A 14,560-nucleotide genomic window follows, 5' to 3' on the forward strand; every position below is an offset into this window, starting at 1 on the left:
ACCGAAAATTTTGAAAAATTTGCAAATTTCAAAGTTTCAGTTTCTCTACCTCTGTAATACATAGTAATACCCCCAAAAATTGTGATGACTTTACATTCCCCATATGTCTACTTCATGTTTGTAGCATTTTGGGAATGATATTTTATTTTTTGGGGATGTTACAAGGCTTAGAAGTTTAGAAGCAAATTTTGAAATTTTCAGAAATCTTCAAAATCCCACTTTTTATGGACCAGTTCAGGTTTGAAGTCATATTGTGAGGCTTAGATAATAGAAACCTCCCAAAAATGACCCCATTCTTGAAACTACACCCCTTAAGGTATTCAAAACTGTTTTTTCAAACTTTATTAACCCTTTAGGTCTTCCACAAGAGTTAATGGCAGATGGAGAAACAATTTTGAAATTTATATTTTTTGGAAAATTTTCCAATATAATCAATTTTTTCCAGTAGTAAAAAAAGGGTTAACTGCCTAACAAAACTCAAAATGGGTTGCCCCGATTCTGTAGTTTGCAGAAACACCCCATATGTGGTCGTAAACTACTGTTTGGCCGAACGGGAGCACATAGAAGGAGGGGAACACCATATGGGTTTTGGAAGGCAGATTTTGCAGGACTGGTTTTGTTTATACCATGTCCCATTTGAAGCCCCCTGTTGCACCCCTAGAATAGAAATTTCAAAAAAGTGACTCCATCTAAGAAAGTACACCCCTCAAGGTATTCAAAACTGGGTTTACAAACTTTGTTAACCCTTTAGGTGTTCCACAAGAGTTGATGGCAGATGGAGAAACAATTTTGAAATTTCTATTTTTTGGAAAATTTTCCAATATAATCAATTTTTTCCAGGAGTAAAACAAGGGTTAACTGCCAAACAAAACTCAAAATGGGTTGCCCCGATTCTGTAGTTTGCAGAAACACCCCATATGTGGTCGTAAACTACTGTTTGGCCGAACGGGAGCACATAGAAGGAGGGGAACACCATATGGGTTTTGGAAGGCAGATTTTGCAGGACTGGTTTTGTTTATACCATGTCCCATTTGAAGCCCCCTGTTGCACCCCTAGAATAGAAATTTCAAAAAAGTAACTCCATCTAAGAAAGTACACCCCTCAAGGTATTCAAAACTGGGTTTACAAACTTTGTTAACCCTTTAGGTGTTCCACAAGAGTTGATGGCAGATGGAGAAACAATTTTGAAATTTCTATTTTTTGGAAAATTTTCCAATATAATCAATTTTTTCCAGGAGTAAAACAAGGGTTAACTGCCAAACAAAACTCAAAATGGGTTGCCCCGATTCTGTAGTTTGCAGAAACACCCCATATGTGGTCGTAAACTACTATTTGGCTAAACGGCAGGACATAGAAGAAGGGGAACACCATATGGGTTTTGGAAGGCCGATTTTGCTGGACTGGTTTATTTATACCATGTACCCTTTCAAGCCCCCTAATGCACCCCTAGAGTAGAAACTCCACAAAAGTGACCCCATCTAGGAAACTACGGGATAAGGTGGTTGTTGTTTTGGGACTATTTTAGGGGTAAATATGATTTTTGGTTGCTCTATATTACTCTTTTTTGAGGCAATGTAACAAAAAAAAAATTCTAAAATTGTTTCTACATTCGCTATTTAGTTTTGTGGAACACCTAAAGGGTTAACATAGTTTGTAAAGTAACTTTTGAATACCTTGAGGGGTGTAGTTTCTTAGATGGGGTCACTTTTTTGGAGTTTCTAGTCTAGGCTACATCAGGGGGGGCTTCTAATGGGACATGGTGTCAAAAAAAAAACTGTCCATCAAAATCTGCCTTCCAGAAACCATATGGAGTTCCCTTCGTTCTATGCCCTGCCGTGCGGCTATATAACCATTTACGACCACATATGGGGTGTTTCTGCAAACTACAGAATCAGGGCCATAAATATTGAGTTTTGTTTGGCGGTTAACCCTTGCTTTATTACCGGCAAAAAGGATTCAAATGGAAATTTTGCCCAATAATGGGTGTTTTGGCACCGTTTTTATTTTATACTTTTAACACTGTTCATCCGAGGCGTTTGGGCAAAAGTTATTTTTATAGCGACGACTTTTACGCACGCGACGATGCCCAATATGTATGGTTCTCAGACTTTGGAGACACTAAGCAGGCATCCTAAAAACTGCGGCCCTCCAGATGTTGTAAAACTACAATTCCCACCATGCCCTGCTGATGGCTGTAGGTTGTCTGGGCATGCTGGGAGTTATAGTTTTACAACATCTGGAGGGCCGCAGTTTGAGGATGCCTGCACTAAAACTAATATTTTTTTGGGAAAAAAAAAATGTTTCCGTGTCTCCAAAGTCTGAGAGCCATAGTTTTTTATGTTCTCTGGGGGACTGTTGGGGATTATAAAAATTTAGTACTCCATGGAAGTGTGATACTCCCTGAAGCAATCGATAACACAGAGGCCCGGATGATTGGGGCAAGTGTCGCACTGAGTAGTGGTGTCCTTCCGTATCCCCCTCTTGTGACACACTCTGCACTTTTTTGGGTTCGTCCCTTCTTTCCAGTATGGGGGACCACACCTGGAAAGTGTTGGCCAGGGACGATCTGGGCGCCTCCAGTTCCCGAGGTACTCCGGCCTGCTCTTTCCCGGTCCGAAAAGATCAGGTCCTTGAGGACTGCCTCATAGAATTGGAGGAATGTCCCTGTGCTGCCAGCGCTTCGGGATAGTACAAAAGAGTTGTACATGGCAACCTGCACCAAGTAGACCGCAACTTTTTTGTACCATGCCCGGGTTTTGCGCATGGCATTATATGGCGTGAGGACTTGATCAGGGAGATCAACTCCTCCCATATACCGATTGTAGTCGACGATACAATCGGGCTTGAGGACCGTTGCCGCGGTACCTCGCACAGGGACAGGGGTGATGCCGTTACCATGAATTGTGGACAGCATAAGGACATCCCTCTTGTCCTTATACCTGACCAGCAACAGGTTTCCACTGGTAAGGGCACAGGTCTCACCCCTGGGGATAGGTACCTGGAGGGGGTAGGCAGGGAGGCCGCGTTGATTTTTCCGCACGGTCCCACAAGCGAACGTGGATCTGGCGGCAAGGGACCTGAACAAGGGAATGCTGGTATAAAAGTTGTCCACGTACAAGTGGTAACCGTTATCCAGCAGTGGGTACATAAGGTCCCACACGAGTTTCCCGGTAACACCCAGAGTGGGGGGACATTCTGGGGGTTGAATCCGGGAATCTCGCCCCTCGTACACACAAATGTTGGAAGTGTACCCTGAGGTACTCTCACAAATTTTGTATAGCTTCACGCCATACCTCGCCCGCTTTGTGGGAATATATTGGCGGAAACTGAGTCTCCCCTTGAACGCAACGAGAGACTCATCAACCGCGACCTCCCTTCCAGGTACGTAGGCCTGCTGAAATGTGGCCCCAAAGTGATCGATGACCGGCCGTATCTTGTACAGCCGGTCATAGGCAGGATCACTTCGGGGGGGACATGCTGCATTATCGGAATAATGCAGACATTTCCGGATGGCCTCAAACCGGGGACGTGTCATGACCATACTGTACAGTGGGGTCTGGTATAGGACGTCCCCACTCCAGTATTGCCTGACACTGGGTTTTTGGACTAGACCCATATGCAGCACGAGGCCCCAAAATGTCCTCATTTCGGCTGCACTGACCGGCGTCCAGCCACCGGGTCTAGCCAAAAATGAGGCTGGGTTTTGAGCGACGAACTGTTGGGCATACAGATTCGTCTGCTCCACCATCAGATTCACCAGTGGGTTACTGAAAAAAAAACTAAAATAGTCAATTTCAGTAAACCCCACTGTGGGAATCTGGATTCCAGGATTGCCAACAAAATCCGGAATCTCAGGCTCAAAGTCCACTGGGGGACACCAGCTAAGTTCATCGGCAGGGGGCTCCGGTGGACTTATTTGGTGGGCCGGGAAACCAGTACGAACCCCAGGGCGGCTCGTACTAGGGTGGGCCACAGGATCCCTAGCATGTGGGGCCCCTGGCTCCGGCTGGCGGCGTCTCCGCCGCCTAGGTGGCTCATCGTCATCAGATGATGATGAGGAGGATGCGGATGATAAAAGGAACGTGGGGTCATCCTCATCCTCACTGGGGCTCTCAGAGTCGGAGGCAATCTGGGCGTATGCCTCCTCGGCCGAGAACATCCGGCGGGCCATGGGTGTGTGTGCGTGTATGTGTGCGTGTGTGGAAACCTTTATTATATGTGCGTGTGTGTGGGGGCAACGGGTGTTCGCGTACTAAAAAAGGCAAAAAAAGAAAGGGCAAGTGTTAGGAAAAAAAAAGTTCAAACTTGCTGATCAGCGGTACAACGCTGATCAGCGGTCGGTGGGGTGGTGGGGCGGGCGATGCGCTAACACTGGACGGACGCTAAAAAGTGCCGGCCAGTCAGCGCACGCAGAAAAAAAAAAAGCGGTGGTAAGGGGGCTGGTGGTGGGGGGCTGGTGGTGGGGAAGGGGGGTGGGGTGGGGGTCTGGTGGTGGGGGAGTCTGGTGGGGGGGGGCAAGTGGCAGGGGGGGATCTGGGGTCTGATGGATGGATCAAAGAAAGTTTGGAAATAAAAGTTATTATTTTTTTTTTTTTCTAACTTACTTTTCCCTTCTTTCCCTGCCTAACGGTGCCTCTCCCTCACTGACCCTAACCTACCTGGGTGGCGATGGGTGCAGGAGGGTGATGGATGCCGATTGTGGGGACACAGGAGCTCGTTCTGGACGGTGCTGCACGGTCAGGGTGCTGGACAGGAAGAGGAGGGGAGAGAGGAGCGCAGGAAGTTTGAATCTCGCGCCTCTCTCCCCTGCACCAATCAGCACCCTGGACAGCAGGCATCAGCACCAGGGCCAGCACCGCCTCTTCAAATCCTCGGACTGCGATAGGTGGTGTAAAATTACGCCACCGATCGCAGTCTTTTTCCGGTTCATCGGGTCACAGGACACCCGAATGGACCGGAAACGCAGAAAACCGCAGGTCTGAATTGACCTGCGGTTTTCTGCGATCGTCGATGCGGGGGGGGGGTCAAATGACCCCCCCCTGCATTGTTACGGGATGCCGGCTGAATGATTTCAGCCGAAATCCTGTTCCGATTAACCCCTGGGGCGCCGGAATGCCGATTTCAAGTTAGGACGTACCGGTACGCCCTGAGTCCTTAAGGACTCGGGAAATAGGGCGTACCGATACGCCCTGCGTCCTTAAGGGGTTAAACAAAAATGAAACAACTAGTCTTGGTTGAAAACCTTATACCGTTTTGAGCATACAGCTCCTGCGTGTCTCCATGGTTACAGACTACAAACAGACCCTGTGTAGTCTGACACTGCAGCTATCTCTTCCTTCACGTCCTCTGCCCCCCCCCCCCCCAGTTCTTGATAACCTGCAGCAAGTCAAAGAGATGTCAGAAAAGAGTAACACATGACAGCTACATGGGGTGTGCTGGTAGTCAGTAACCATGGAGACACATGGTTCTGCACAGGAGCTGTATACACTAACTGACTGCAGAAGTACTTTAAAGGGAACCTGTCACCTGGATTTTGGGTATAGAGCTGAGGACATGGGTTGCTAGATGGCCGCTAGCACATCCGCAATACCCAGTCCCCATAGCTCTGTGTGCTTTTATTGTGTAAAAAAACTGATTTGATACATATGCAAATTAACCTGAGATGAGTCCTGTCCCTGACTCATCTCACATACAGGACTCATCTCAGGTTAATTTGCATATGTATCAAATCAGTTTTTTTACACAATAAAAGCACACAGAGCTATGGGGACTGGGTATTGCGGATGTGCTAGCGGCCATCTAGCAACCCATGTCCTCAGCTCTATACACAAAATCCCGGTGACAGGTTCCCTTTAATAAAGAATATTTTCGCTCCTTTAAATGTAACTTTTTTGCATAGTTCCGTATATAAAGAGTCATTGTCATATCTCGCCTGAATGTTACAACTGTGCACATTTACAAAGTAACGGTGGAATCTCCTGAATCTTATTGGGTCCTCAGATCTCCCCTGTAAATGATGAGCCCCCGGAGCTGCGAACTGACCTGAAATCCACCCTGTCCTGTCCAGAGAGGGGTCACATCTACATAACCGCTGAGAATCTGTACGCAACTGATCCAGACAGTGACGACATGAGGCTGACCTACATGATCGCTCGCACTCCCCTGTATGGAATGGTCCAGAGAGAAGGCGTCATGGTGGAGAAATTCACCCAACTCGATGTCATTCGAGGGTTAATCTCCTATAGACACACAGGTAAGCTTTTGCATTTTTGTCTTGGGACTGAGATGCAATTAGCAATTCGAACAGCCTGTAGCATATGACTGATGAGAGCAGCAGGAGAGGAGTGCACTTACTTTGCAGGAGGCAGCGACCTATCCACCTATAGGATGGTATTAGTGAGGACAGGGCTGCATGGGACACAGGCAGTCTTAAAATGTGATGAGGGGATGGTGACAAGTGGAGGGTCACAGATCTTGTGAGAGGTCAGAGGCTTAACATTATTGGAAAAAGAGCGGGCCCAGCAGCACAGAGTATTACAGGAGAGGAGTATGCCACGCTGATAAACTTATTTTTCTTCTCCAAACACCAAGCATGTAGCAGAGCTGAGCTCCCCCTATGTCTGACACATTGCACTAGTACTTAACCATTGAAAAGATGAAGGGCTACTGAGCTTACACGTTCTGCTCCGCGTTGCATTTCGTTCTCCTGATTTTGTCACTTACCATCCTACTTGCTGACGCGCCTGTCAAGGACTGACATTCTGAAATGTTCTTCCAAAAATAATTCAGATTTACTAAATTTTCCTTCTTTCCCTGTCTGTAACAGCCAAGCAGATGCTTCATAACGCCGAGCTAAGGGTAGAAAAAAGACTTTACTTGGATTTTGGAATAATTAAATAAGTTATGTGCAGCTCTTAATTAATGGAGGAGATACAGTCAGGTCCATAAATATTGGGACATCGACACAATTCTAACATTTTGGGCTCTATTCACCACCACGATGGATTTGAAATGAGACGAACAAGATGTGCTTTACCTGCAGACTGTCAGCTTTAATCTGAGGGGATTTACATCCAAATCAGGTGAACGGTGCAGGAATTACAGCAGTTACATATGTGCCTCCCACTTGTTAAGGGACCGAAAGTAATGGGGCAGAATAATAATCATAAATCAAACTTTCACTTTTTAATACTTGGTTGCAAATCCTTTGCAGTCAATTACAGCCTGAAGTCTGGAACGCATAGACATCACCAGACGCTGGGTTTCATCCCTGGTGATGCTCGGCCAGGCCTCTACTGCAACTGTCTTCAGTTCCTGCTTATTCTTGGGGCATTTTCCCTTCAGTTTTGTCTTCAGCAAGTGAAATGCAGCTCAATGGGATTCAGGTCCGGTGATTGACTTGGCCTTTGCATAACATTACACTTCTTTCCCTTAAAAAACTCTTTGGTTGCTTTTGCAGTATGCTTTGGGTCATTGTCCATCAAGCATTTGGCTGAATATGAGCAGATAATATTGCCCGAAACACTTCAGAACTCATCCTGCTGCTTTTGTCAGCAGTCACATCATCAATAAATACAAGAGAAGCAGTTCCATTGGCAGCCATACATGCCCACGTCATGACACTACCACCACCATGCTTCACTGATGAGGTGGTATTCTTAGGATCATGAGCAGTTCCTTTCCTTCTCCATACTCTTCTCTTCTCATCACTCTGGTACAAGTTGATCTTGGTCTCATCTGTCCATAGGATGTTGTTCCAGAATTGTGAAGGCTTTTTTAGATGTTGTTTGGGAAACTAATCTGGCCTTCCTGTTTTTGAGGCTCACCAATGGTTTACATCTTGTGGTGAACCCTCTGTATTCACTCTGGTGAAGTCTTCTCCTGATTGTTGACTTTGACACACATACACCTACCTCCTGGAGAGTGTTCTTGATCTGGCCAACTGTTGTGAAGGGTGTTTTCTTCACCAGGGAAAGAATTCTTAGCTCATCCACCACAGTTGTTTTCCGTGGTCTTCCGGGTCTTTTGCTGTTGCTGAGCTCACCGGTGCGTTCCTCCTTTTTAAGAATGTTCCAAACAGTTGTTTTGGCCAGGCCTAATGTTTTTGCTATCTCTCTGATGGGTTTGCTGTATTTTTTCAGCCTAATGATGGCTTGCTTCACTGATGGTGACAGCTCTTTGGGTCTCATCTTGAGAGTTGACAGCAACAGATTCCAAATGCAGACGTGAAATGACCTCTGGACCTTTTATCTGCTCATTGTAATTGGGATAATGAGGGAATAACACACACCTGGCCATGGAACAGCTGAGAAGCCAATTGTCCCATTACTTTTGGTCCCTTAACACGTGGGAGGCACATATGCAAACTGTTGTAATTCCTGCACCGTTCACCTGATTTGGATGTAAATACCCTCAAATTACAGCTGACAGTCTGCAGGTAAAGCACATCTTGTCCGTTTCATTTCAAATCCATTGTGGTGATGTATAGAGCCAAAAATGTTAGAATTGTGTCAATGTCCCAATATTTATGGACCTGACTGTAGTGGCTTGTGGGGGCAGATGTACAGTCGTGGTCTTAAAGGGAACCTCTCACCATAAAAATGAAAGCAATCTGCAGGCAGCGAGTTATAGAGCAGGAGGAGCTGAGCAGATTGATATATGGTTTAGTGGGAAGAGATTCTGTAAAACTTGTATTTCATTCATTTATATTCCTGCTCTTTCTGGGCTTTGAAGTCCAGGAGGCGGTCCTATCAGTTATTGACAGCCTTCCCCCTATGACTGTGTATACAGAGAGCTGTCAATCACTGATAGGACCGCCTCCTGGACTTCAAAGCCCAGAAAGAGCAGGAATATAAATGAATGAAATGCAAGTTTTACTGAATCTCTTCCCACTAAACTATATATCAATCTGCTCAGCTCCTCCTGCTCTATAACTTGCTGGCTGCAGATTACATGGTGACAGGTTCTCTTTACATATAATCTGCTCAGCTCCTCCTGCTCTATAACACGCTGTCTGCAGATTACACGGTGACAGGTTCTCTTTATATACAATCTTCTCAGCTCCTCCTGCTCTATAACACGCTGCCTGCAGATTACATGGTGACAGGTTCTCTTTATATATAATCTGCTCAGCTCCTCCTGCTCTATAACACACTGCCTGCATATTACACGGTGACAGGTTCTCTTTATATATAATCTGCTCAGCTCCTCCTGCTCTATAACACGCTGCCTGCAGATTACATGGTGACAGGTTCTCTTTATATATAATCTGCTCAGCTCCTCCTGCTCTATAACACGCTGCCTGCAGATTACATGGTGACAGGTTCTCTTTATATATTATCTGCTCAGCTCCTCCTGCTCTATAACACACTGCCTGCAGATTACATGGTGACAGGTCCTCTTTATATATAATCTGCTCAGCTCCTCCTGCTCTATAGCCTGCTGCCTGTAGCTCAGGCACCATGTTCAATGTGACAGATTCCCTGTAAAGGCTGCGTCCTCCAGCTCTAACATGACAAAAAAAGCAACTCTACAAATAGCCTTATGGAAAAATTGCCTACCATTCCGTGTCTAAAGCTCTGAGACCTATCTGTCTCCATGGCAACAGACTACAAATAAACCTTGTGTAGTCTGATCCAGCAGGCATACTCCCTTCAATCTGTCCCTGTTTGGATGGTCATAAAGAACAGATATAAAGTAATATATCTAGAGGATTCGGTCGTATAGAATGTGCTTGCTGGCTGTTACTAATGATTAAAGGGAGTCTGTCAGTCATTTTGACCATTTTAAACTGCTGACAGCACTAGGTAACTACTGGGCAGAGCAGAACAGTCATCTTTTTTGTAGCGCTTTTATTATTAAAAGTGGTGTGATTATGATGTTATATTCTGCTAGGTTAGGCTCGTGCAAGTCCAGGAGGTGGAGCTTCACTGTGAAGTGCATCACAACCCCTCCCCTTTGCCCTAAGTGACAGCTATAGTCATCTCCTGGTTGGATGCTACAGTTGTCACTCAAAACAGAGGGGAGGGGCTGTGAAGCAACTCAGTGCAGACAACACTTCACAGTAAAGCCCCACCTCCTGGGCATTTGCAGGAGCAGAACTTGTCAGAATAAAACTTCATATTCTCACTACTCCTGATAGAAAAAGCTGCTCAAAAGCTGCTTGTCCTGCTCTTCCCAGACCTACCTAGTGGAAGCAGTTTTGCATGATCACAACAGCTGACAGACACCCTTTAAGCTTTATATACTAAAATAAATAAATAAAATAAAAAATAAATACAACCAATTTAAAGTAGCTCAGCGTGACCCTGATCAGGACACAGTTATGACCAATCACTCTAACTCAAAAACAACTTATTTCATCCTAGATTTAGGGAATTGAAAAAAGCATACACTGCAATAAAATAGGAAGCAATATACAGTCAGGCATTTTAAATACAGCGTGTAAAGCCTTTGTGAAATCCTGAAGGGGGGGCAGGAGTCACTTAAAGTTGGTCGAATTCCTAGGTGCTTAGCATGTCTTCCTGATCTTTAAGGAGGGGAGATCGGTGCCTATCCGCGAGTGGATACAGTTACACTGATCGTGTCAGATGGGGAATCCGTTTCTGCCGACACCTGTTGCCTTGAGGGTCCTCCTCCCCCACCAATTCCACTTCACGCCAGCCTCCCCGTCTATGACCTTAATATCACCCTAACGCCCATCAATAATCAGCTGCCGGTGATAATCATTGGTAAGTGACAGATAATGCAACATTTATCACAATCACTTCAGATTCCTGCAGATTCTACTTACTGTATGTAAGTGTACAAAAATATCCCCACAATGGCAGCCGGGCGGGCGAGTGCGGGCCAGGCCTTTATAATGAATGTACTGGATGGGCGAGTGCAGGCCAGGCCATTATAATAAATGTGCTGGATGGGCGAGTGCGGGCCAGGCCTTTATAATGAATGTACTGGATGGGCGAGTGCAGGCCAGGCCATTATAATAAATATGCTGGAAGGGCGAGTGCGGGCCGGGCCATTATAATGAATGTACTGGATGGGCGAATGCGGGCCAGACCATTATAATGAATGTGCTGGATGGGCAAGTGCGGGCCAGGCCTTTATAATGAATGTACTGGATGGGCGAGTGCGGGCCAGGCCTTTATAATGAATGTACTGGATGGGCGAGTGCGGGACAGGTCATTATAAAAAATGTGCTGGATGGGCGAGTGCAGGACAGGCTATTATAATAAATGTGCTGGATGGGCGAGTGCGTGCCAGGCCTTTATAATGAATGTACTGGACGGGCGAGTGCGGGCCGCCAGGCCTTTATAATGAATGTGCTGGATGGGCGAGTGTGGGCCAGGCCATTATAATGAATGTACTGGATGGGCGAGTGCGGGACAGGCCATTATAATGAATGTGCTGGATGGGCGAGTGCGGGCCAGGCCATTATAATAAATGTGCTGGATGGGCGAGTGTGGGCCAGGCCATTATAATAAATGTGCTGGATGGGCGAGTGCGGGCCAGGCCATTATAATAAATGTGCTGGATGGGCGAGTGCGGGCCAGGCCATTATAATAAATGTGCTGGATGGGCGAGTGCGTGCCAGGGCTTTATAATAAATGTGCTGGATGGGTGAGTGCGGGCCGGGGCATTATAATAAATGTGTTGGATGGGCGAGTGCGGGCCAGGCCATTATAATAAATGTGCTGGATGGGCGAGTGCGGGCCAGGCCTTTATAATAAATGTGCTGGGTGGGCGAGTGCGGGACAGGTCATTATAATAAATGTGCTGGATGGGCGAGTGTGGGCCAGGCCATTATAATGAATGTGCTGGATGGGCGAGTGCGGGACAGGTCATTATAATAAATGTACTGGATGGGCGAGTGCGGGCCGGGCCATTATAATGAATGTACTGGATGGGCGAGTGCGGGCCAGGCCTTTATAATGAATGTGCTGGATGGGCAAGTGCGGGACAGGCCATTATAATGAATGTACTGGATGGGCGAGTGTGGGACAGGCCATTATAATGAATGTGCTGGATGGGCGAGTGCGGGCCGGGCCATTATAATGAATGTGCTGGATAGGCGAGTGCGGGCCAGGCCATTATAATGAATGTGCTGGATGGGCAAGTGCGGGACAGGCCATTATAATGAATGTACTGGATGGGCGAGTGCGGGCCGGGCCATTATAATAAATGTGCTGGATGGGCGAGTGCGGGCCAGGCCATTATAATAAATGTGCTGGATGGGCGAGTGTGGGCCAGGCCATTATAATGAATGTGCTGGATGGGCGAGTGCGGGCCGGGCCATTATAATAAATGTGCTGGATGGGCGAGTGTGGGCCAGGCCATTATAATGAATGTACTGGATGGGCGAGTGCGGGCCAGGGCTTTATAATAAATGTGCTGGATGGGCGAGTGCGGGCCAGGCCATTATAATAAATGTGCTGGATGGGCGAGTGCGGGCCAGGCCATTATAATAAATGTGCTGGATGGGCGAGTGTGGGCCAGGCCATTATAATAAATGTGCTGGATGGGCGAGTGTGGGCCAGGCCATTATAATGAATGTGCTGGATGGGCAAGTGCGGGACAGGCCATTATAATGAATGTACTGGATGGGCGAGTGCGGGCCGGGCCATTATAATAAATGTGCTGGATGGGCGAGTGCGGGCCAGGCCATTATAATAAATGTGCTGGATGGGCGAGTGTGGGCCAGGCCATTATAATGAATGTGCTGGATGGGCGAGTGCGGGCCGGGCCATTATAATGAATGTACTGGATGGGCGAGTGCGGGCCAGGGCTTTATAATAAATGTGCTGGATGGGCGAGTGCGGGCCAGGCCATTATAATAAATGTGCTGGATGGGCGAGTGCGGGCCAGGCCATTATAATAAATGTGCTGGATGGGCGAGTGTGGGCCAGGCCATTATAATAAATGTGCTGGATGGGCGAGTGCGGGCCAGGCCATTATAATAAATGTGCTGGATGGGCGAGTGCGGGCCAGGCCATTATAATAAATGTGCTGGATGGGCGAGTGCGTGCCAGGGCTTTATAATAAATGTGCTGGATGGGTGAGTGCGGGCCGGGGCATTATAATAAATGTGTTGGATGGGCGAGTGCGGGCCAGGCCATTATAATAAATGTGCTGGATGGGCGAGTGCGGGCCAGGGCTTTATAATAAATGTGCTGGATGGGCGAGTGCGGGCCAGGCCTTTATAATAAATGTGCTGGGTGGGCGAGTGCGGGACAGGTCATTATAATAAATGTGCTGGATGGGCGAGTGCGGGCCAGGCCATTATAATGAATGTGCTGGATGGGCGAGTGCGGGACAGGTCATTATAATAAATGTACTGGATGGGCGAGTGCGGGCCGGGCCATTATAATGAATGTACTGGATGGGCGAGTGCGGGCCAGGCCTTTATAATGAATGTGCTGGATGGGCAAGTGCGGGACAGGCCATTATAATGAATGTACTGGATGGGCGAGTGTGGGCCAGGCCTTTATAATGAATGTACTGGATGGGCGAGTGCGGGACAGGCCATTATAATAAATTTACTGGATAGGCGCGTGCGGGACAGGCCATTATAATGAATGTACTGGATGGGTGAGTGCGGGCCAGGCCATTATAATAAATGTGCTGGATGAGCGATTGTGGGCCAGGCTATTATAATGAATGTACTGGATGGGTGAGTGTGGGCCAGGCCATTATAATGAATGTACTGGATGGGTGAGTGCGGGCCAGGCTATTATAATGAATGTACTGGATGGGCGAGTGTGTGCCAGGTCATTATAATAAATGTGCTGGATGGGCGAGTGTGGGCTGGATCATTATAATAAATGTGCTGGATGGGCGAGTGCAGGCCGGGCCATTATAATGAATCTATTGAATGGGTGAGTGCGGGCCAGGCTATTATAATGAATGTACTGGATGGGCGAGTGCGGGCCAGGCTATTATAATGAATGTACTGGATGGGTGAGTGCGGGCCAGGCTATTATAATGAATGTACTGGATGGGCGAGTGTGTGCCAGGTCATTATAATAAATGTGCTGGATGGGCGAGTGTGGGCTGGATCATTATAATAAATGTGCTGGATGGGCGAGTGCAGGCCGGGCCATTATAATGAATCTATTGAATGGGTGAGTGCGGGCCAGGCTATTATAATGAATGTACTGGATGGGCGAGTGCGGGCCAGGCTATTATAATGAATGTACTGGATGGGCGAGTGCGGGCCGGGCAATTATAATGAATGTACTGGATAGGTGAGTGTGTGCCAGGTCATTAGAATAAATGTGCTGGATGGGCGAGTGTGGGCTAGATCATTATAATAAATGTGCTGGATGGGCAAGTGCGGGCCGGGCCATTATAATAAATGTGCTTGATGAGCGAGTGCGGGCCGGGCCATTATAAAAAATGTGCTGGATGGGCAAGTGTGGGCTGGACCATTATAAAAAATGTGCTGGATGAGCGAGTGCGAGCCAGGCCATTATAATAAATGGATGGGTGAGCACGAGCTGATATAACGAATGTGCAGGTGCTAGGTCTGTTTGAGCAATGTGTTCAGAATTTGCACAATTTA

At 47.1% G+C, this 14,560-nt stretch overlaps 1 protein-coding gene across 2 annotated transcripts in view; it reads left to right on the top strand.

The window, feature by feature from the left end:
* LOC120979517 (FRAS1-related extracellular matrix protein 1-like) overlaps positions 1-14,560 on the top strand; it is a 221,425-nt gene that overhangs the window by 53,970 nt on the left and 152,895 nt on the right. For both annotated transcript variants that reach the window (XR_005774308.1, XM_040408315.1), the window contains exons 16-17: positions 6,001-6,253; positions 10,536-10,730. Coding sequence is in view for 1 of the 2 variants with exons in the window: in XM_040408315.1 (XP_040264249.1) it covers positions 6,001-6,253; positions 10,536-10,730 (448 nt within the window). In the remaining variant the exon portion in view is untranslated. The remainder of the gene's footprint in view (positions 1-6,000; positions 6,254-10,535; positions 10,731-14,560) is intronic.

The sequence above is a fragment of the Bufo bufo genome, chromosome 9 (genome assembly GCF_905171765.1).
Source record: "Bufo bufo chromosome 9, aBufBuf1.1, whole genome shotgun sequence".
Classification (NCBI taxonomy): Eukaryota; Metazoa; Chordata; class Amphibia; order Anura; family Bufonidae; genus Bufo; species Bufo bufo.